General features: G+C 38.8%; 1 protein-coding gene across 1 annotated transcript in view; it reads left to right on the forward strand.

Annotated features, from left to right (window-relative positions):
• Nucleotides 1-21,903, forward strand: part of XRN2 (5'-3' exoribonuclease 2) — an 89,048-nt gene that overhangs the window by 64,930 nt on the left and 2,215 nt on the right. The window contains exons 27-29 of the mRNA XM_005287485.4: nucleotides 573-706; nucleotides 10,810-10,879; nucleotides 17,437-17,581. Of these exons, the coding sequence (XP_005287542.1) occupies nucleotides 573-706; nucleotides 10,810-10,879; nucleotides 17,437-17,581 (349 nt within the window). The remainder of the gene's footprint in view (nucleotides 1-572; nucleotides 707-10,809; nucleotides 10,880-17,436; nucleotides 17,582-21,903) is intronic.

Below are 21,903 nucleotides of genomic sequence, written 5' to 3' on the forward strand. Positions count from 1 at the left end.
CACTCTTCCTCCCATTCATATCCTGGGAAATAAAATTGTTTCACTGCAAGTGCACATGAATCCCCTTCCCTCTTGCCATGCTTTGCGGTCACAAAACGATAACTATGTTGAGAACATGTCTTATTAAAACATTAATTAAAAATACAAGAAAATTCCAGAACAAACCAACTTTAAAATCTTAGTGAAGGTACTTCTACACAGAAACAATGAAACAGCTCTTAAATGTATCTGCATTTTCATTTTTCTACAGAATATGTATGATAGTTACCTAAACTTTTACACTGTTTGTGCAAACCCCTTCCCCCTCCTCCCCAAAAAAACAAAAAAAAACCCTTATTTTTCTTTGGCAAGCTGTGGTATAAGAGAATTTTCACAGTAACCAACTAGGTCATAAAAATGTGAGCTTCATTCATGATGTGCATGGGACCCTTACAGGTGGTGAATTACTGCACTGTTCATGAGCATCTCCATCAGTACACTGGAGAAGCTGTAGTATTTGACTTGGTAGTAGCTAGTAAGATGACATTGAGAAAATAACTTCTATACTACTTTCCATTTCTTTTATGTTACAGCCATGCAATGTCAAGGGAAAGAGGACAGTCAGGAAGTGGAGTCTACAGTAATGCAGCACCACTTGGGGCTTATCAGGGAAACCCATACAGACCACTTCTAGGTGGCCAACCACAGATTCCTAAATTGTTGTCAAGTAAGTTTTTTTTCCCCTCCTGCATTATCAAATGTAATGAATTTTAAAATTGAACTGTCTGACTTTTATTTTGCTACAACTACATAGTATTCTTCATAATAAAATTAAAGGGCTATTTGGTTTAAGAGCACGTTCATGGGTTCTTTTTCTTGATAGATTGCTGACTATAGGAAAGGCACTTAGAATGGTTAGGAGTTACAAGACTTGAGTAAAGTGAATTATGTTTCTGCTTCTTCATGGGTTCTGCTATAGATTCCCCACTGTCCTGCTTTGGAGAAGGGAACCATTTTATAAAACAAAAAGTGACAACTACTGTAAATGTGGATTACAGCATGGGCCAGTGCCCAGTCTGTGATTATGGTGTAGACAGATACTTTTTTTTTTTTTTGGCAGTTTCTTGTCATTCCCTCTCCTCCCCTCCTCTCTCCCTCCCTAACCCCCAATGTTACAGGTGCTGATGTTAGATGTTAGCTCAGTTGTATTCTTATATTGGGAGCCAGCCTGTTAAATCACTGCTGAGGAAAGCATTTTTAAAAATTCACTTCATGGTGTTTCTAGTATATTGGCAGAAAACAACAAAATAGAAAACTAGTTGCCTGCCAATATAAAACCGAAAAGTAATCAGTTTAATTTAAAAGAAAAGACTCTCTTCTCAATCTATGAACGAACATGCTTTGTCAGAAAGTAGAAATGCAGCTACTACAATCTAGCATCAGCATCATCTAAAATTGTCCCTCCAAGCGATTTAACTAGGAGGGGCTGGAGATAGTGACACAAGCATCTGTGCTACTAAGCACGGTTGGGGGGGTCCACTGGCCAACCTCTGCAATATTAATACTGTACTCTAGTATTGGAGCAGGTGCATTTGTGCATGTAGAGTTACCATAGATTCCAAGGCTACTGTGACCATGTAATCTGACTTCCGATATAACATAGGACATGGACCTTCCCCGAAACAATTTATCTTTGAACTAGAGCATATCTTTTTAGAAGAATGTCCAAACTTGATTTTATTGCCAGTGATGGAGAATCCACCACAATGCTTTGTAAATTGTTCCAATGGTTATTTACCTTAACTGTTAAAAATTCATGCCTTATTTCCAATCTGAATTGGTCTAGCTTCAATTTCCAATCATTGTATCTTGTTGTATCTTTGTCTGCTAGATTGAAGAGACAGTTATCAAATATTTGTTCCCCATGTAGGCACTTACAGACTCTGATCCAGTCACTCCTTAACCTTTTCTTTGTTAAGTTAAATAGATTGGGCGCTTTGAGTCTATCACTGCAAAGCGTGGCTTCAGTCCAAAAAGACCATAAGACATGTCTCAAGGCAACTACCATCAGATACAACCTTTAAAAAATTAGTTGCTTGCTTTGTCTTTGCCAAGAACTAGAATATTGAACAGATTTCGCTTTTTTAGTCTCCTTAAATTGTTACCTCTGCACTGTGTGTTAGTGCTTTGAAAACTCTTCTCTGTATGAGGCAGAAAGAAAGGGTTTTAAACTGTTGTATTGTGGGAATTTGAAACTTCATTCCTATTCAAAGATCTGTCAGTTATTTAAGACTCTCATTACTCAAGGGGTTCTGAATTTTGAGCCCATTTCACTTTTAAAATAAGTGTGAAAGAAATGGCTTGAACTACTTGTGTTGATGTAAACTAAGTTGAGATGTTGCAAATCTCAATATTTAAACTGTTCTGTCCTGCACAGGAGGATTAAGAAACTTGACCATCTCCTTGTACTCAAAGGGGAAGGAAAAAACATTCTTTTTCCTTTGTGCCTCTCTTTAGCACTACATAAGCATCAGCATTTTTTGAGGTAGCCGTTTGAATGTCAACACTGAGGGTATGTCTATACTACCCGCCACATCGGCGGGTAGAAGTTCGATGTAACGGGGAATCGATTTATCGCCTCTCGTCTGGACGCGATAAATCGATCCACGAATCGACGCCCATACTCCACCTCCGCAGGAGGAGTAAGTGGCGTCAATGGGGGAGCTGTGGCAGTTGACTCGCCACTGTGAGGACAGCCAGGTAAGTCAAACTAAGATACTTCGACTTCAGCTACGCGAATAGTTGCGTATCTTAGTTCGAACCACCCCGCTAGTGTAGCCCTGGCCTGACATTTTACATCAAAGATGTTTAACATAAGAGTTACAATGATGTTGATTGAACTGTCTCGACTGGAAAACTCTGCTCAGAGTAGCACCAAATACAGTGGAACCTTGTTTGTCCGATCTAATTGGGACCAAGGCCAGACTGGATAATAAAAAATTCAGCTTATCAGGAGAATGGGCAAAGAGTTTTCTCTGTTATTTTAAGATGCAGAGTTGCTTTTAAACTAGCTGACCCATCTTGGAAAAGCATTAAAACATTACCCCCTTTCTCATCTACTTACCTACTTAACACAATATACAAACTCTTAGTTCTTGCAAATAATGTTTTGTTCATTTATTAACAAGAAAACCAATGAGAGTTTTTAACAAGTTGTACAGGTACTGATCATTTTTACACTCTAACCCGGAACATTATAGGGACTCTCTACAACAGTGTTTCTCAACCTTTCTATTGCAATTGCCTGGGGCCTCACACCACAGTAGCCCCTGCGAAGCTAAGTTATATGCGTCCGCCCTGGGTGGTGGGGACCTGGGCTAAAGCATGAATTTTCTGTATTCCTGTGTGTGCACGCTGGTGGTTCAGTTAATGCAGAGAGCCGGAAAATGGAGGCTCAGGTAAATGGGGTTCAACTGTAGTCAATATCCTATTAAAGGGAACATGGACACTTACAATCCTAGAAAATATTGAAAAACTTCCAAAAGGTCATCTTTAAAAAGTCCTCTTTACTTTACTCCTTGGTTATTCACTGTATGATTGGAAAAAAGTGTCTGAGCTATGTGGCATAATAGATAAACTTCACTGACACTTACACCTGGTTAAATATTAATAGTCATGATTTGAAATGAGTTTAGTCTCCTCCTACAAACGCTTCATTAACCTGACATGCCAATACGTTTGATGTGCCCACAATTGCTCAGTATTCATCTGTTTTAAAGGCCTAAGTCACTTTGGGTGTTTTCACTTCCAAATGATTGATCTTGTGTTGCTCTTTGTTGCACTGCTTTGATGCTATTCTGTATGGTGATAGTGTAGTAAAATGTTCTAAGATCTTTTCTGTAAAACTGCATTTGTACTTCTTCAAGCAGGATTGTGTTGTTGACTGTCAGCACACATCCCAATGTTAGAAACAGGATGGGGGTAGGGGGAACTTGGTGGGCTCTAAACACGTAGTGTGTTTAGACTTGAGTGGATAACCTCTCATGGACAACAGTGAAACCTACAGGCTTTGCCAGAATCCTGATCTCTGAAGCACTAGCAGAAAACGTGTCAGATGGGGATTTTGTGTCCTGGACAACAGAGCAGAACAACAAGAGAAGAGACTGAGCATGGGGAGTAAGACTTTCTTTCCTGTGTTCAGGCCCAGTTATCATTTAAAGTAGGCTTTTTTTTACCCTAAAATGGGTAATCATTCATATGTTGAAACCCTTAAGCTTTCCACCTTCCTTTCTCCCATTGTCAGACACTGCTACATGCTCAATCTGTTTAGAGTGGGCAATAATGGTAGCAGATATATGGAGAGAACTGGGCCACAGAGAGGCAGGAGGAAAGTTAGGTGAACTGCCTGAAAAGGTACTAAAATGATGACTTTCATTTCTCTATTGAATTCTGGGGAAAACCCATTTTGGAAAAAAGATGAGTGACCAAGCTAGTTTTGAAGAGTTGGGACAAGCAGACAAGAGAGGGCAAAAAGCTAGTGGGAAAATAATGTTATAAATTTGCGGTACTTTTAGCCAGCTTGCACGCATGCATGAGAGAGAGAGAGATCAAATTAATTGCAGAATGGGAGAGTGTCAAACTTTATTATATTTCGGTAATAACAGAAGTCCCAGGAAGTGGAAGTGAACAGTTGAGATAAAATAATGGTAGCCATTTTAAATTAAACCTATTGTCTGGTCCCAAAGTAGATGAGGTTTACTTAAGAACTACAGGATCAAACCTTTAAATTTATGAGGTATCAAATTGCACATACAGCCTTCCCAGCTGCTCTAACCAATGTGGAGTGGTTGTGGCTACTAAGAATAAGAACAGCCATACTGGGTCAGACCAAAGGTCCATCTAGCCCAGTATCCTGTCTACCGACAGTGCCCAATGCCCAGGTGTTCAGAGGGAATGAACAAAACAGGTAATCATCAAATGATCCATCCCTTGTCCATTCCCAGCTTCTGGCAAACAGTGGCTAAGGACACCAGCCCTAACTACTAACTTTGATATTTTTTTTAAGCGTTTATAGTAATCAGAAATAGAAGAGAATGTGTAATGGTGTGGAGAGAGAAATGTGATAATCAGAATGGAAAGCATAACTGTCTTTTGCCTTGGTCATAGGAAATACTTAAACTTCAAATCTTTGTGTTCATCTGAAGGGAGCAAAGGAAACAAATGTTGGGATTGAATAACCCATTTGGAGTACCATGAGTGTCTGGTACTGATTTCTGCATTTTTAAAGATCATGTCTTGGCACTTTGAGGGAGAACTCTCAAAGCAATCCTCTGAGCCTTAGATACATGGAGCTGATCTATTCATTTAGGTACTTGTGGCTTGCATCACCATAGCATCTGAGTGCATCTCGTTGTATAGAAGACACTCCAGATACAAATACCATCATTCCTTCAAATTTGAGGAGGCTTGAATCCACTGATCAGTGTGGAATTCTAGACCATCTGTTTGCTTCAGGAACGATCTTGGGGTTTCCCCTATGTTTTCCCAAAGGAGCCCCATTCTACCAATTGGAAGAGTCAATAAAAGAGAAGATCCTTCCTTGAATGTATCCTTGGATTTGGTTGGTTCTCAGATCCAACACTTGCCAAGACAAGAACATTTCGTATTCTCATTTGAGCATCTATCTCCAAGGATAATAGTTCAGCTTTTTTTTTTGATGCTGTTGAAGTCTCCCCTTCTTTTGGTGGGGTCCTGCAAATCTAAAATCCAGTCTATTCCTGATGTTAGATTTTCCTTTTCTGTCATTATTACTTCCCTAGTGCCGGTTTCCCTACTCTTCTGTTGCATGAAGATTGATTCTTGTGCCCCTGGACTTTCCCACGCATGTAGGAAAAAGGGATGTCAAGTCAACAATCTTATGGGCAGTTCAGCTTTCCTTTAACATGTGGCATCCGTTGCCATCTTCTTAAAGGCATCTTTCAAAAAAGCAAGGAAGGTAAAAATTGTGTTGCCATTGTGTTTGCCATTTCCTAAGTATCCTGAACGGAGTTGAGAGACCGCCAGCTCTTGATACTATCTCCATTTAAGGAGATAAAATCTGAATTGGAGGAAGAGGAGGGACAGAAAACTGAGAAGTTTCCTTATTCTTCACCAATTTCTGTGTTGCCTATCCCCTTCTCTTCTGTTGATGATACTGAGACCTTCCAGGAGATATCTTTAGCTCAAGCCATGAAAATCTAGTTTGACCTTCCTGCTACACTCAAGTTATTTCCTAACTGCCCTAAATTTGGTGGCAGTTCACTTGAGTCTTAGTATCCACCTCTTCCAATACTTCAGTGATTGGTTAGTGAGGAAGCAGATGCTGTAGAGTGTACAGTCTGGTTTGCCAAAGACTTACAGGGCGTAAGGATAAGCCAAGAGACGACACACAGTTGATGGGCTTCTGTGGAGCTCTAGTCATACACACATTCAAGCTGAGAGCAATTTAGCTTCCTTCAGTAGACAGTAGTCTTCTTACTGAACTGAAGCAAACATTCCATATGTGTTTCCTGCAATATGAATGGTTCCCAAGGCAATAAAAAAAGGATTGAGCTTTAATCCTACTGCTATCTGTAATTCTGGCTAAACAGGGTTTTTGGGTACTATGGGCTTCTGGATCTAGCTGTGGCAGCTTTCTTATACCCCCCCCCCCCTCTCTCTCAACTCAAGGACAAATGCCTCACCGAAATCCAAAGGCTCTTCCACTGGTGTCTCAAATAAGCCCGAGGACAAAATCTTCTTCTGTCAGGAGTTCTTGGAGACGATGTTGGAAAGTCAGAAGTCTTCAGCTAGGCAGTCCTACACTGCCAAATGGAAAAGATTTTCTAAATGAGACACACACAGATTATATCAAAATCAGATTTAATCATCTTCTTTCTGTATTACTATAAAACAACCACAGATGAGGGCAGAAGATAGGCCTTGATGAGTGGGAATAGTTGTATGTCAAGATAGTAATCTGACTAAAAAGCTCCCAGAAAACTCTCACATTTTAAACTATACAAAAATTGAATTGGAAAAAGTAGAGATAATGCAGTTAAAACTGTGGGTTGAAGAAGCGGAATTTTATTTTAGGAGATTTGTATTTTATATATGATGAGGTAAAATGGGACTCTAGAAGGGCAATGTGGTCAATCAAACCACCACCTCTTTTTCAAGAGCCTGCTGTGGGTGTTTCTTACCGTTGTTCTCTGATTTGACTTTGATGTGCCAATTTTCAGTTGATGAATAATTGTCTGTGCTGATAACTTGGGGGAGTCAAGTGCAGTCTGGTGGTACTGTGTGAATGGCATATTTGGTTTCTGCAATCCAGAGTATGTGATTTATGACTTTCATCTCAGTCAGTAAACTTGTCAATTAGCTGCATTTGAAAAGTGATTTTGATTAGTGCAATCAGTAAACATGAAATCTTGTCTTTGATTGCTACACTGATTAGATAAATTGTTACTTGAGGAGTTGCTGGAGAAGGCAGTTTATATGGCCTTATAGTTCTAGGAAATGCCTAATTTGTAAAGACCAAAGAAAATATTAACTGTCATTTTTTCCTCTCCTGCTTGTACCTTTTTGAAGTGCAATTCACTTTCAGGCTTTTTTTTTTCCTTCTTAAAGTGATCTTCTGTCAGAACCATGCAAAGAATGGTAATAAGTTTGTTTTAAACTCTACTTCATTATTAAGATATTCCTGCGTGTGAATACTTAATCTGTGTGTTCCTCAGTGCTGTACAAGGAGATGTGATCAGAGCTACTTCCTGAAGGGGGCTATGTTCTAACTTTTCAGTTGGAGGGGAGGGTTACAGAGCTTGAAACACACATACACCAGGCGCTTGTGATTCGGGGGTCAATATGAAAGATGCACCCTACACCTGGTGGGGACTAACCTCCTCTCACTGGAGGGCTTTCCTTGGACTTTACTGAGGAGCAGAGGACATGAGGGTTTTATAAATAAGTGTTGGATTAAATGTGTAGCCCTGAACTGCCAGGAACAAGGGCAGCTTCTTTAATCTGCATGGCCTCCTGGCTGCGTGGAGTGCTCCCCTACTTTCTGGCTGTCAAGAAAAGAGGGCGCACCCCTTCTCCATGCTGCTGGAAGTGTGAAGTGTCCCTCCCTTCTCCTTCCCCTCCACCCCACTCTCCATCTGTGTACTAGACAGGAAAGGGCAGTTTGACTCGCCTCCTTTTTTCCCACCCCCTAGACTCCCATACTGCTGCTGCTGTCCATCAGCAGTGACACAAGAATCTGGTCGGTCTGTCTGAGTTCTTTTACTGGACCCATTACAGCTGTATCTGAGTGGATCCCAACATTATAAAGCGTACACATAAAAAAAAAAAAAAAACCTCTTCCCTATAGTCAGCAGGGACTGGACTTAATTTTTGTTCACTAGTTGGTTCTTTTTGCGGGGTGGCTGTGGGACAGCTAGATCAAAGGGAGTTTTTCATCCCGTCCTCCTCCAGCAGAGAGTTCCAGGTTTGTGGGTCAGTTGCTGAAAGATCTGTCTCCTGAACACAACTCTGACTTGTGAAGCTCTTAGTTCTATTTCAGCGGCATGCATCTGTTGTACCTAGGTCATGTTAGCACATCGTGAGGTGGTCCCTGAAGTAATTTGGGGAAGAGTCTCCTGGGGAGCCCTTAAAACAGGGCCCAGAACCATGAATTTGACCAGGCGTTCAATAGGGAGCCAGTTAAAGAGATTAGAGTGCTGGGGTGATGTTTCTGAGCATATGGAACAGCTGTCAGTTTAGGAACCCGGTGACCGTATTGTTTAGGTACTGAGAACTAAGGAATCTAGCCTAGAGGTCTTGTATGGCTGGATCACCATGGTAGAGTCCAAGCCCAGGAATGGGGACAGCTATGAATAGAAAAGTGGGGCCATTTGCCAGGACTATGAGATACCAAGTGGACAGCCTAATTAAAAGAATTATGGGCATACCTTTTGGGTTAAATATTTAATCCTGAACTGCAGATCTTTCATTTTGCATCTCTTTTCAAATGGAGGTGTTTAAAATGAAAGGTTTGAAACTATGGATCATGGAAGATTGAAATGGCCAGTATAATCAGTACTGTTCCCTTCAATACATACTCAAGTGCTTTGGTACTATCCTAATTTGAATGATGAATCTACTTCTCTTAAAGTGTCCTATCCTCTATAATAGACCTCACTGTTTAAACTTTCTGATTAGTCTAATTTTTTCTTTTCCTAATTTGATCCCATAAATTCCCCAGCCCCTCTGCGACCACCCTAAAACATTATTTTTATATATAATGCATCATCGTCAAATTAGCAATTAGTTACAAGTGAAATGAGTTTGGGGAATCCCAGTCTAGTCTCTAATGGATATATTATTCCCACTACAAGTAACTTTGTAATCTGGCCTATGTGAGCATGACTCATTCTGATCAAAGGAGGCCCAAGGCAGGAAGAGCAGAACTGTTGGAGATCAGAATTTATTTCCACCAGCAAAGCTGTTATCTTCAGTAGGACCTGTCCGCACTACACAGAGTTCTCTCAAGTGCTACCATGAAAGGTTTCTGTTCAGGTCAGACTATTAAAATGCACAAGCAATCCAGTCTGAGTTCCTAGAAGAGAGGCTCAGATTTCCCTCTATCCATGCTTTTCTTAAAAGCTCAATTGAAAAAGTAAATGTAGAGTTCTATCAAATTATTGCTAAGCTTCGGTGTCCTTGAATATTGACAATTTAACAGGGTATTACTATCCTATCACAGCATATCCATTAGACAACTTCTGGAACCAGCTGTTATAATTAGGTCACACTTAAACACCATTGAAGATAATCAAAGATGTCACTGAAACTGAAGCTTTTGACTGATACACAATTTAAGTGTTGTGAACTGACCAGGGAGCTATTGATTAGATGTTTCTTTCATCCTGTTTACTGGTCAATTTATTTAGAAGAACAGCAGCCATTTAATTGCATGTCTTATTAAAGCAAAGTTGTTGCTGGTACATCTTTGTACAGAGTTAGAGCTTGACTACAAGAAAGCAATTGAAAAGTGGGTGGTCCCTTTCATTACCGTTTCTTACTGCTGCAGTGCCATGTGTCCTGAGCCAGATTTTACCAATTTTTTTTCTGTCTGTATAATAACTATTCAAAAGGACCCATAGTAAATCATAATATTCTGATGGCCAGACAAAGTTGAAAATACAATATTCTTAAATCATGTCTCCACCCTATCAGCTTTCGGATTGTATGGTGAATAATTCAGCCTAATAAAGAGGACAGAATTATTGATCGATGCTTATAAAAATATTGCAATTCATTATCAATTTGCTGCCCACCCCTTACAAAAATCTCACATACTGGCATATTGGTGAATGTATTTGGTGGTAATGCTAAACGTTGTCTGAAAGAGGCTTTTCAAAAGTTGAGGTAGGAGTCGTATGATTTCTTTTGATGTAAAAATTCCAGCAAATGTATACGTTGAGGTTTAAAACACTAACCAGTGTATTGGTCCCAGTCATTGTCATTTGTTCCTCTTGATTACCTGAAATTTAGCTTTCCATTGTGTATATTAATAAGATACAAATGGAGAAATTTTGCTCTTTCACCGGTTTCAAGTCACAGTTATTCCACTGAAGTCAGTGGAATTAATTTACAATTACACCAGCGTAGAGTAAAAATTTGGCCCAAAAGTATTTGGCAGCAAGTCCAATTTGGGGTTTTTCGTTAGTGCTCTGAAACTTTTAAAAAAATGTTTTTAACACGTATTTGACAATAAGTGATGTATGGAACTGGTTTTTGCATATTGTTTGACTTTTTTGTTTTATTATACAGATCTACGGCCCCAAGAATCATGGCGAGGTCCCACACCTCTGTTTCAACAGCCGCCCCAGAGATATGAAAGGTATGGCCACTTAAATTTTGTAAAAAGTTTTAAAATACTTAGCTCCCTGATAGTCCACAATATGTTGTTCGTTAGTCTTAAAACTAGGCTTTTTATTTTCTATTTAAATATATTAACTTTTAAAAACAAACCGTTACAAAATATTAAATCCATGATGTATTTTTATTGTGGGGTGCGAAATTCAGTATTTCTCTTTTTAAAAGATTGAGTTTCTGGCTAAGAAAGAAAGTGAAAAAGAAAAAAACATGTTCTATTAAAAACCAGAAACTTCAAAATTAACTTTACTGTTGATGCTTTGGTTACCATTCTTGGATCTTTGGCCTTTATCTTATTGAAGCTTTTGAGATACCATGAAATTCAACACAGAGAGCTTAAAACTGCATTAGATTTTTGTACAGGCTAAACAAATTTCTTTTTAGGAGGGTTGTGGAGCTTAATGAGGCATAACTAATGGTGTTCCACTTTTATCATTTCTGTGCTGGAACCACAGCATTAGTACAGACTAGCCATTGATTCTTGCTACAAACCTCTTGAAGTCCTAATCAGCTTCTTTGGTACAACTTTTTCAGGCCTGACAAGCCTATTGTAGGGCAGTGTCACTGTAGGTCAGTAGTTATTAGTTGCCACTGAAAACAGTTTCTTTAACTACTTAAGACTGAACTGAATTAAATGCAGAAGGGACTCAGAGGAGGATTATAGAATCTGCAGTCCAATAAGTACCATGGAATAGAAAGAATGTGACATGGTTTGATAATAAGGGATGTTTTACATGTGTTCCTTCATTGATAAGTTGTATTCCCTTAAGTCGGATGGACTTTACAAACTCCAGGATATCTGAATGCTATGAATAATTATATTAATATATATAGTGCAATTTTATAATACAGCTTTAAAATGGACACTAACTTTGACATATGCTACGTTTACTTACAGCTGTTAATGCTGAGAAGAATCAGACTGGGGAAAAGTTGTTGGGCTGTTAACAAATATGCACACTTTCCATGGCAAGCATTTTTATCTCTCTCAAAATGAGTCCAGTTTCCCTTTAATTTGCCATGTTTAATATGGAATCTTGCCTTATAAACTTTATTTTCAGGGTTATCTTCAGCAATGTAACAAACTGAAATACCCGATCTTAACTAAAAGTAGCTTCACAAATAGCTTTTCTTTTGGTTTTTTAAGGAAACAGTACTGTGCGCTTTGGTAACTTGTAATGTTGTTTTACAATGCTAGGAATTTCATTCCATTCTAGAATCTCATTCTGTTGGGCTGCTAATTTCACTGACTCAGTATAATTGAACTAAAATTTCTGTTTGGGCTTCTGGATTTCCAACTTCACACTTCCACTTCTTCAACCAATGTTGGCGCACGTGTGTGTGTATTATAGTTTTAATAGTGAAGAGGTCTTGGTATGGGAGCACAGAACTTAATTTCCTTTTCACATTGGAAAGATGCCTGTACTTAGGGTCCAGATATCTGGCTGTACAGCCTCACTAGTATAGTATATGGTGGCATCACTGGCTCCTTAACCTTACCCAATGTGCTTTCAGTATTATAGGTGGTGGGATGTGTGAACGTTGTGCAGTGTGCTAGTAATGTTACAATGTGGAGATCGCCATTCATTTCTTAAACTTCCATTTTCAATCTTCCTCCAATTACTTTATGGGACTGAAGTTGTTCATGCCATGGCTTAGCCAAGAAGGGAATCTCTTTGGAAAGTTTGCAGAAAATCCTTCCAGTTTTGAAATGGAAATAAGGTGGTTTTTCATAATTCAAGATTTTTATTTTTTTCTGGTACTTTTTGTGTTCATACCTCTTTGATTTATAAAACCACTAGCTTGCCAGACTTAGCTCCCCAATGAGGACAAATACACCCACCATGTTCCTGAAGATACTTGATTAGGAAGGGAAAAAAAAAGTTAAAATGTTTAAATGCACTGAGCATTGACGTTAAATTACTTGCCTTACTGATTTAAGCATGCATCTAAAAGGTGATGGGCCTGAGTATTTGCATATTTGAACAGACTCTGCCAGTGCTTCTAAAGGACTTGAGATTGGGGGAGAGTTGGTTGTAATAGACCTGATACTTTTTTAGACCTGGGACTCTTTCATTGGTTCTAATGCCCTATAGAGTAGTGGTTTTCAACTTGTGGATAGTTACCCAGCAGGAGGGAAGTTGCCAACAAGTTTTTGTGGCATTGTGAGGCTGCTGTTCACGTGCTGTTTCGCCACTGCCTGCTCCTGCTGATGGTTCCTCCTCTTGCTCTGCCTGGGTTGGGGCAAATCGGGAAGGGAATAGGCATTGAAATCATACCGTACAGGGGGAGCGAGACAACCAGGAAGAAACTCTTCACCTAAAGGAGGCAGGACTGGGAGAATGGAACCTCCTCCACTTACAACAGCCAGCAGGGAATGTGGACGGAGTCCCATCCCTGCCAATGAATCTTTTGAGGAGCCAGCGAAGCAGGTTCAAAGATGTTTGGAAGGCTGGGTTGAAAGTGGTCAGATTTTTGGCTTGCTGGAGGGAAACTTGGTGCTTTATAAAATGCTTCTCTCAGAATCAAAAGGAGCATGTTGTCTGTACAGGAGTGTTTGTTTTTAGAGCCAGTGGTGTAACAGTCTCAAAGTATATGTAGGGGGAATAAATCCTTAAAACTGCGGGAAGTTACTGATGAACAGAGCAGCTGTTGCATACTTGCAAACAAACAGTCTTACTGATCTGAGAAGTTCTGATAGTCAATCTAAAATCTAAAGCATTTGAGGCCTGATTAATAATGAATAAGCATGTGAGAACATAGGTGCTGGAACTAGAGATGCTGGGGGTGCTACTGCACCCACTGGCTTGAAGTGGTTTCCATTATATACAGAGCTGACAGTTTTGGTTCAATGGTTCTCAGCACCCCCACTATAAATATTTGTTCCAGCACCACTGTGTGAGAATGCTGTGTGTTCTAGGCTTGTTTTTTTCAATGGCAGTAGCTGGACTTAATTACTATATTTTAGAAGTTTTATATATTTAATGTTATTTGTGGGCTTCGTTGATCATAACACTAGAAAGCTTGAGAGATCTGGGTTTGACCCTCACTTCCTACCATTTCAGGGAAGAGAACACGATAATTTCACTATGAGTGTTGATGGCATAACTTGAAAATCTAAACTAAGCTAGGATTGTTTTAGATCGTTTGAGGTCTGAAACGTATTAACATTTTTCTTATTATAGAACACCTTCCTAAAGCAACCATAACTGTCACTTACCATGTGTATTAGGGTTTCATTACACAGTCATACAATACTTATCATGTTTTGTCCTAATTCAAATACAGCACAAAGGGCACTGCCCTTCTGTCTGTGACTCTGTATTACTGCATGTATATTAAGGGGTCAAGCTATATATTAAGACAGAGCCTAGATCCTATAGTAATACATATGCACAATAGCACAGAATTTATTCCTGTGGGAACTGTAACTTTTAATTTCCTGATTTGTCAGATTAAAATGTCAACTGTAATCTTGCATTAATACTGTTTTGGCATATAAATAAGGTGCATAACCCAATGAGTGAAGGACAGAATGGAAGTCTGGATGCTGGTTTTGTTACTTTTAATACTATGTAGTACTTGCACAGCATTTTGAAAATGTTAGAAGCTATATTAATATTCAGTAACTTAACGGGTTTAGCTAAAATCGTCTGATGCTACTACATAGCTCTGTTTCATTTTTACAGTGGCTTGAAAACAATAGAAATATCTAACAAGCTTTTAAATCTATGAAACACTCATAGTACATTGTCAGTCCATCGTAGTAAACACTCCTAATATGCAGTTTACAAAATTACACTGCTAAAGTTAATGTACATTTTGCCTAATACAAAAATATATTGTGTAACTTTTGCCCTGTATGCAATAACTGTGAATTGCCAAAATCCTTTCTGAATAGTTGTTGCTGCACATGCATATTGTCTTATTAAAAATCAACATATTGGCTATGTAATTACTGCTTGGGGTGGTTTGGGGGGAGTTAAATACTCCAAACTCATGTTATGCACTTACTCCCTGAATAATTTAACTTGTTTAAGATCACCTTGAGTTACAAAAGCACAAATGCTTTTTAACCACAGTCCCTTGGTATTTGCATAGAATTTAAACATATTGATTTAAATGGAATCTGTTTTTAAAATTGTATTAGGAGAGACCTTACAGAAGCCTACGCCTACATAGACTTTTGTGGCAAAGTGACTTTATAATGGAAATGTTGACCAACTTACTGAAATCAAATGATTGTTAGTTAATGAAAGACCAAAGTTCATGCTACTTAATGTTCATAGTGTTTTGATGGAATTTTCTCCAGTCACCACTATGATTTATCTGACAGAATATCAAGACACATTTTGAATCCAGTGTTTTGCCTTAAGATGAGGATATTATTTCAGTGAAATATAAAATTAACAATGTTTTTAACATGTATTTAAACAAAAGGAATATCTCTGCACTAGTCTTCGGTGATCTTGAGTGCTTAATTCACCCTGCCATTGATTTTAAATAATTACAGTATTGGTCTGACTAGTAAATGTTTCAGATAACATTTTAGGAATGCATAGTCTGCTGTTTGAGACCGAAAATAGGTAAAAGGGGTTTATGATTCAGCAGTAATTAAGGTTTTGCTTCTGTGCAACGTTTAGTTCTGTTTCAGTAAATATTATTTTGCATATTGCTTGTAAGTGCCAAGTATTCATCCAGCATGAGAGTCTCACCTTATACTAGAAATCTTGTTTTTATCTCTGTGGACTGTAAGAGTTCTTATTGCCTAGGTTGGGGACATCATAACTGTTCTTAAAATCTGGCCAGATAAAATAAATGTAATGCAGTTTTTACAGTGTAAAACTAAAATGAACGGGAATAGGAATTTAAACATGAAAGCCCTCTTTAAATGTGTACTTTTCCCCCATCTTGTTATATTTACCTTTTTGTGTTTTGGGTTCTCAGAAACAGCTTGCCGTGATCAATGCACTGGCTTAACATAGACTTTGTCTCCATTCCTATCAGTGAAGTTCATATTAAAACGTTCCCCACCCCCACCAATCCTTCCCTCAATAAGCCCTACACTGATCTTTCAGCTGTTGTACAGGCGGCTATGTGTAATATGCTTGTATAAACTTCAAGAAGAAGAATGTGATCACCTTATTAAAACCCTGAGTGGTTGCTTGAATAGAGTGGGTCAAATTCAGCCTCGGCGTCACTTCATTGACTTTGGTAGAGTTCTGGCAGGGATGACTTTAGTATCTTTAACCAAATGGATCCAGCCCCAGGTTTTCAAAGACAAGGAAAGTAATACTGACATTAGTGTCATTGCAATCGATTTTAAAATTAAATGGTTACCCTACACATCAGTTGTCCAACATCTTGATATTTTATGCTAATTACTTTCCTCCTTTTCTCAGAGATCATAATCGAATATCAATGTATGCCTGTTTAACAGTAACCAAAACAGATTTAAATTTACAGGATTTGTATGCGAATAATATCTCATTTTCTAATTAATTCTCTTTCCCCTCAACACAATGTGGTATGTGTTCTCTGCAGAAAATGTGGATTTTGAATTCTCTAACATTGGAGAGATCATGTCCTAAGCAGTACGTGGCTATATCATTTTTGTGAATATTTGTAATAAAACAAGGATGTGATGTGCCTGTTTTATATTTGTAATTTTAGACTAGGTACTTGAAGGCAATTAAATATTTCTTGCTGCTAGTAATCTAGGATGAGAAACTAGGTTAAAATAGATGTTGAATTTGTGTTCCCATATAAACTGTACACCAAATGTCAGTCAGTCCATGCCAATTAGTGCTTATGTTGCTAGGTCACCATGGTCAATTGAAAACTGCATCAATAGAACTTGAAAAGGTTTCTTCCCGATCAGACCTTCTGACATATTGAGCAGAATAATGGATGGGAAAAAACAGCCAAGGCCCCTACCCTAGATTCAAAATACTCAGCAGTAAGAATTCATTTGCAACCTGCAATTAACTAGAAAGAATGGACTCCCAGAAAGAGTCTGGACATTTAGAAAATAAAGCTTCATTCTCCTGTGTTGCACATGTTTACTCTTTGGATAGTGTTACATTTAGCTAACTCGGTGACGTTTTGTTTCAAATCTACATTGTCGGTCACTGCAAACAGTCTGGCAAACCTGTCTCTAAAATACAGGATGAGCAAAATCCTTTTATGGTGTTCAAAAAATCCCTGACTCTGCAAAATGGAATTTGCATTCTTTCAAAAGCATCTGTTTCTTCACCTTAGTATGTCTGAGAGTGAAGCAGTGAGTAAACATGGTCTGAGAGTTAAATTGTGCAAGGCTTCTTCCTTACACAGTGTGAGCCAAATCATTTAGAGGCACTTGTAGCTCCCATAGATTGTGAGCTGTCTATGCAATTAACACAATAGATCTGTGCTTAAGCAAATCGAGCCATTTATTATACATGTCTATAAAAGGTTGGGCTTTGTAGTATGAAGTTATATATAAATTAATAACATGCTATAATACACATGTTCTTTACACAGAAATTCTGGGGCTGCCCCTCTTATATCTTGGAACCGCATGCTGCAGTCCCAGGGTGCAGCATTCCAGCAAAATCAGTACCAAGGACTAGGTGGACCAATGAATTACCCCCACAGACCGGATGATCGAATGGATCGGGGAAGACAGGTAATAAAGCACTGTGTGATTGTACGTTATTTTCTTCTGGGTCACTTGTGCAGTATCTGTGTTATGGGAAAAGGGAAAATACTCACCGCAAATATTTCGGCAAGTAAAATCTTCTGTTTCATTTTAAAGCTTACAATGGTTCTGTTGTAGGGGTTTGTCTTTAACACATCCTCATAGGTGAATTGAAGGACATATCAAACCCCCAAATTTAAAGCATCTATTATTAGAATTTTTTGTTTTGCTGAAAGATACTGATTTGACTTAGACTGGAAACTATTGGGCTATTAGACTCTAATAGCCAAAGATGTACAGGTGTACGCATGTGTGTAGCTAGCTAGTCTTGGAAGGATTTGATTTTCATTGGTAACTGTTGGTAACGGTTGATTTCACTGTAGACACACAGATGAATAAAATATTTCCATCAACGATGATCAAAACTTACAGCTAGGCAAAGAGAAAAAATGCAGCTGGAGAACTTTGGGGAGTTTGATTTAAAGGATATTTACTTTGTATATTTTTGACATGTAGTGATGACAATTTATATTAACAGTTATAAAACTTTATTTTTTGAATATAAAATCTGTCATTAAGTTGTCTGAGTCCCCCATAATTTCCTTCAACTGTGAAAATGTAAATTGATAAAAACGGGGTAAAAAGCTTAAATATCATCAGTATTATCTGTTGAAATTATAAAAAAGCAAATTGAATTCCGCCAAGCCTCTCTCCCCTACACACACACACACACACACACACACACACACACACACACACACACACACACACACACTTTACTTATTTAGATTTAAGTAAGCAAACATTAGAGAATTCATATTCAAACCTTAGGTGGTGTTGCCATCATTTAAAAAGTACAATATCAATGTATTAAACAGCCAAAAACAAGAGCATATTGTTCTCCCCACACATGCACACATTCTCCTCCATTTTCCCAATAAATAGGTAACACATCGGGATGCACAGTTGTACTAGAAACCTTGGGTACAGAAACTGTGTGGCATAGCCCAGTCGTAAAGCGCACTAGTGATGTCCTGATTAGACTTTAGGCAGCTATTTGAGTATGAGGCAGATGCTGTTTTTTGGAAACCAGAGCTTGTAGTGCTCAACTGGCAGGCAGGCTACCAAGTAGCAGCTGGAGAAGTAGTAAGGGGAAATTATCTCCCTCTTACCTGCTGGCTACCCATGTTGTTTTCCAACACAATGTGTAAGCAAAGGTGTGAGCCATTAATAAGAATGTAAGTATACCTTTGCCTTATTTTCGTAGGGCCTGGCCCAGAAAAACTACTAGCAGCTAGCTCCCAAGGAGGGGAACAGTTCTGCCCTTTTTGGTATCTTCTGCTGCCCACCATGCACTAAAAATGCTGCGCGTGGCGCCCTTCCTGATCCCCCCTCCCAATGTGGCTGAAAGCCATAAAACTTGAAGATACTTTCCTCCTATTTTTGTTAGTTTTAAAGCAGTTTCTCATACTCCCCCTCTTCCCCGCTCCCAACTGTAGAAGGATATAGTTATTATCAGAAGGATAAGTTCTGGCCTGTACCACACATGCTGGATAACTGCCCAGTCCTCTTGTTCTTCCCATTTTATAAATATAAAATAAAACCCATTTAATTGGGAACCTAATAGTGATGAATCAGTTGCATTAAATCTGCCTTCAGTTTTACTCTGTTGGAACTTCATTTAATTCAATGTTATGCCAGTGTAAAACGAGTAATACAACGATGAGTCAATATCCATATCTGCTTTGCTGGGGTAATTGCTTGGATACAAACTTACATTTCAGTGTCTAATGATAAAATTATGCACTTAATTCTGAAAATTCCATTTGGTTAGCCTACAAGCCTATTCAACATGCAGTATTGTTGTAGTCATGTCAATCCCAGGATATTAGAGAGACAAGGTGGGTGAGGTAATATCTTTTATTGGATCAACTTCTATGTGCTAACCACTTACGCTAAACATCGGTTCAATCCTGTATTTAGCCATGACACTCTAAGTACCTTCCCCAAACCTGAAGAAGAGCTCTGTAGCTCAAAAGTTTGTCTCTCACCAACAGAAGTTGGTCCAATAAAAGATATTATCTCACCCACCTTTTCTCTCTAATAAGCCTATTCAGAGCATTATACAGTTGTCATTTAGTGCTTGCTAGTGTGAATTTCCTGCTATGGCTTTTTCTCCACATCATGTTTCCCTTCTCTATTACAGTGGATCAATTTTACTTGAATGCTCTATAAATGAGTTGATGACTTGTACTGTGGCTGTTTAAAGCAACTTATAAACAAACGCGCGCACACACACACACACACACACACACACACACACTATAGATTTGTGGGAGCCTGTGGTAGTCGTGTTTAAATGGCTCATTTAAATAGCCCCATTTCAAGAAGATGTGATTTTTTTTGTTTTTGTTTTTTTTTAATGGACATTTCAAATGTGGCATCAACCAAAGTGCGTGACCACAATGAAACTGCTTTGGCCATCTCTGCGCTAGGGAAACTCTTAATAAATTTCCCACCGTTACCAAGGCTGAATCGGTGATAGGAGCCCGGGGGAGGCAGCCTGCCAGCTGCCAACACCATTTCCATCCTCGCGTCTCTTAGTTTTGCAGGATTATGTGATGCTGAAACATCTGCAGCCAGCAGATGAGCTACCCTAGTGCTCCTAACTAGACACTCGTTCAGCTGAACCTGTATTAGCAACAGTGGGATCTTTCTCTGAACTAGGGACCTTTCTGAAAAAGCTTTGAAGATCAGTTTGATAATGTCTTTAGCTCAAGCTGCTTCTCTGGTTTGAAGTATGGTAGGGAAGAAGTAGGCTTATCAGGTATAGGCCTGTTAGCAAAGTTTAAAATGCTCAGGTATGGCTTTGAAACTCTACTGTAGACAAGCCATGTTTTAACACTATTTGGCCTGTGTAGAGGAGATCAGATTCTGTGGGTTCTAGCCTGGGGCACTGACTGGGCTGTCACATCTTTTATAGTGTGATTCTGTCTACACCGGTTGGCTAAACCATACCAGAACCTTCTTAATCTACACCACACTTCTTCAGTATAGTGGCTGAACTTTGTTAAAAGATGTGTATTGACAGGGTCAGTTCTGGAAAGCTTTAATGTAATTACTTAAAATGCATCTTCACCAAGAAGCTTGAAAACAAAGAATAAATGCTTAATTGCACCAGTCCACAATATGAGCTGTTGTGATGATAGATAAAAAATGAATGAGGTATTCTCAGGGCTTGGGGCGGGCAGAGAGCATTGAAATCAGACAGGAAAATTGGATACTCATCCTCCCTCTGCAATCCCAAACTCTGCTCCACAATCCTAGAATAACCAGATATTTCTGTTAAAGGGATCAGTGAGCACTGGAATAGTTCATTGTTGACATTAAAATTGTAGTTCCTATACATAAGGGTTAACAGTCCACCTAGATGGTGCTTCTCAGAAAAAATGTTTGTATTGTAGACTCAAGAAGGGAGCCCTGCATCAGTTCAGAAAGAAAACCTTCCATGTGTGATCTTAAGAGCTCAAAACAGGATATTTTATGAAAACTAGGTTTGCAGGATTGATGGAGCTAGCAATGAAGTCTGGCATGGTGCACTCTCACAGACCAAATTATTATAAGCCAATAAATTATTTAAATCTTTCCTTGTCCCCTCACAATTCTAGCAAATTGTTCCCCTCTTACATTAGATAGAAGCCACGTTAGATAGAAGACTTAATGAATTTCTGATATTCAAGTCTGGTGTCATAAATGCAGGACTTATCTTCTGCTTGATCCTGCAGTGAAGTTAAATCTAGGCAGTGACGACGTTCTTGGTCATATTCTAATATGTGATAATAGTGGGGGGGGGGACAGAAAACTTCTGGCCAAGAAGGCTTACTTTTTTAGAAGTGTCCTTATGTCAACTGCCCTTCTGTGTAACCCATTTTTAAGACTGTTGCTTTGTCTCTAATTTTAGTAATTAAGCCTTCTTTGGATTTTTTTTTTTTAAATGAGGTTTTAGTTCACATTATGGTCTTGGGGCAAGTAAATACTGATCTTACATGATAAGCCAGGTTAGAGTTTTAGGAGTGCAAAACAGCATCTGAAACTAGTGTTATCTATAAATGTCAAGGCTTTAAAGCCCTGAAAAAGGCTTAAAATGAAAGTGGACACACTTTTTATAGTAGCATAAGTAATTATCAACTCCCTTCACCCCTAAATCCTTTGCTGCCGTGTGGCCCACAGTGGTTAATAAATATGCTGCTGTGGAGTGCTTACAGAATTGATGTAACTATCTTTGATGCGGATCACTGTTGTAGCAGTTG

This window comes from Chrysemys picta, chromosome 3, assembly GCF_011386835.1.
Source record: "Chrysemys picta bellii isolate R12L10 chromosome 3, ASM1138683v2, whole genome shotgun sequence".
Classification (NCBI taxonomy): domain Eukaryota; kingdom Metazoa; phylum Chordata; order Testudines; family Emydidae; genus Chrysemys; species Chrysemys picta.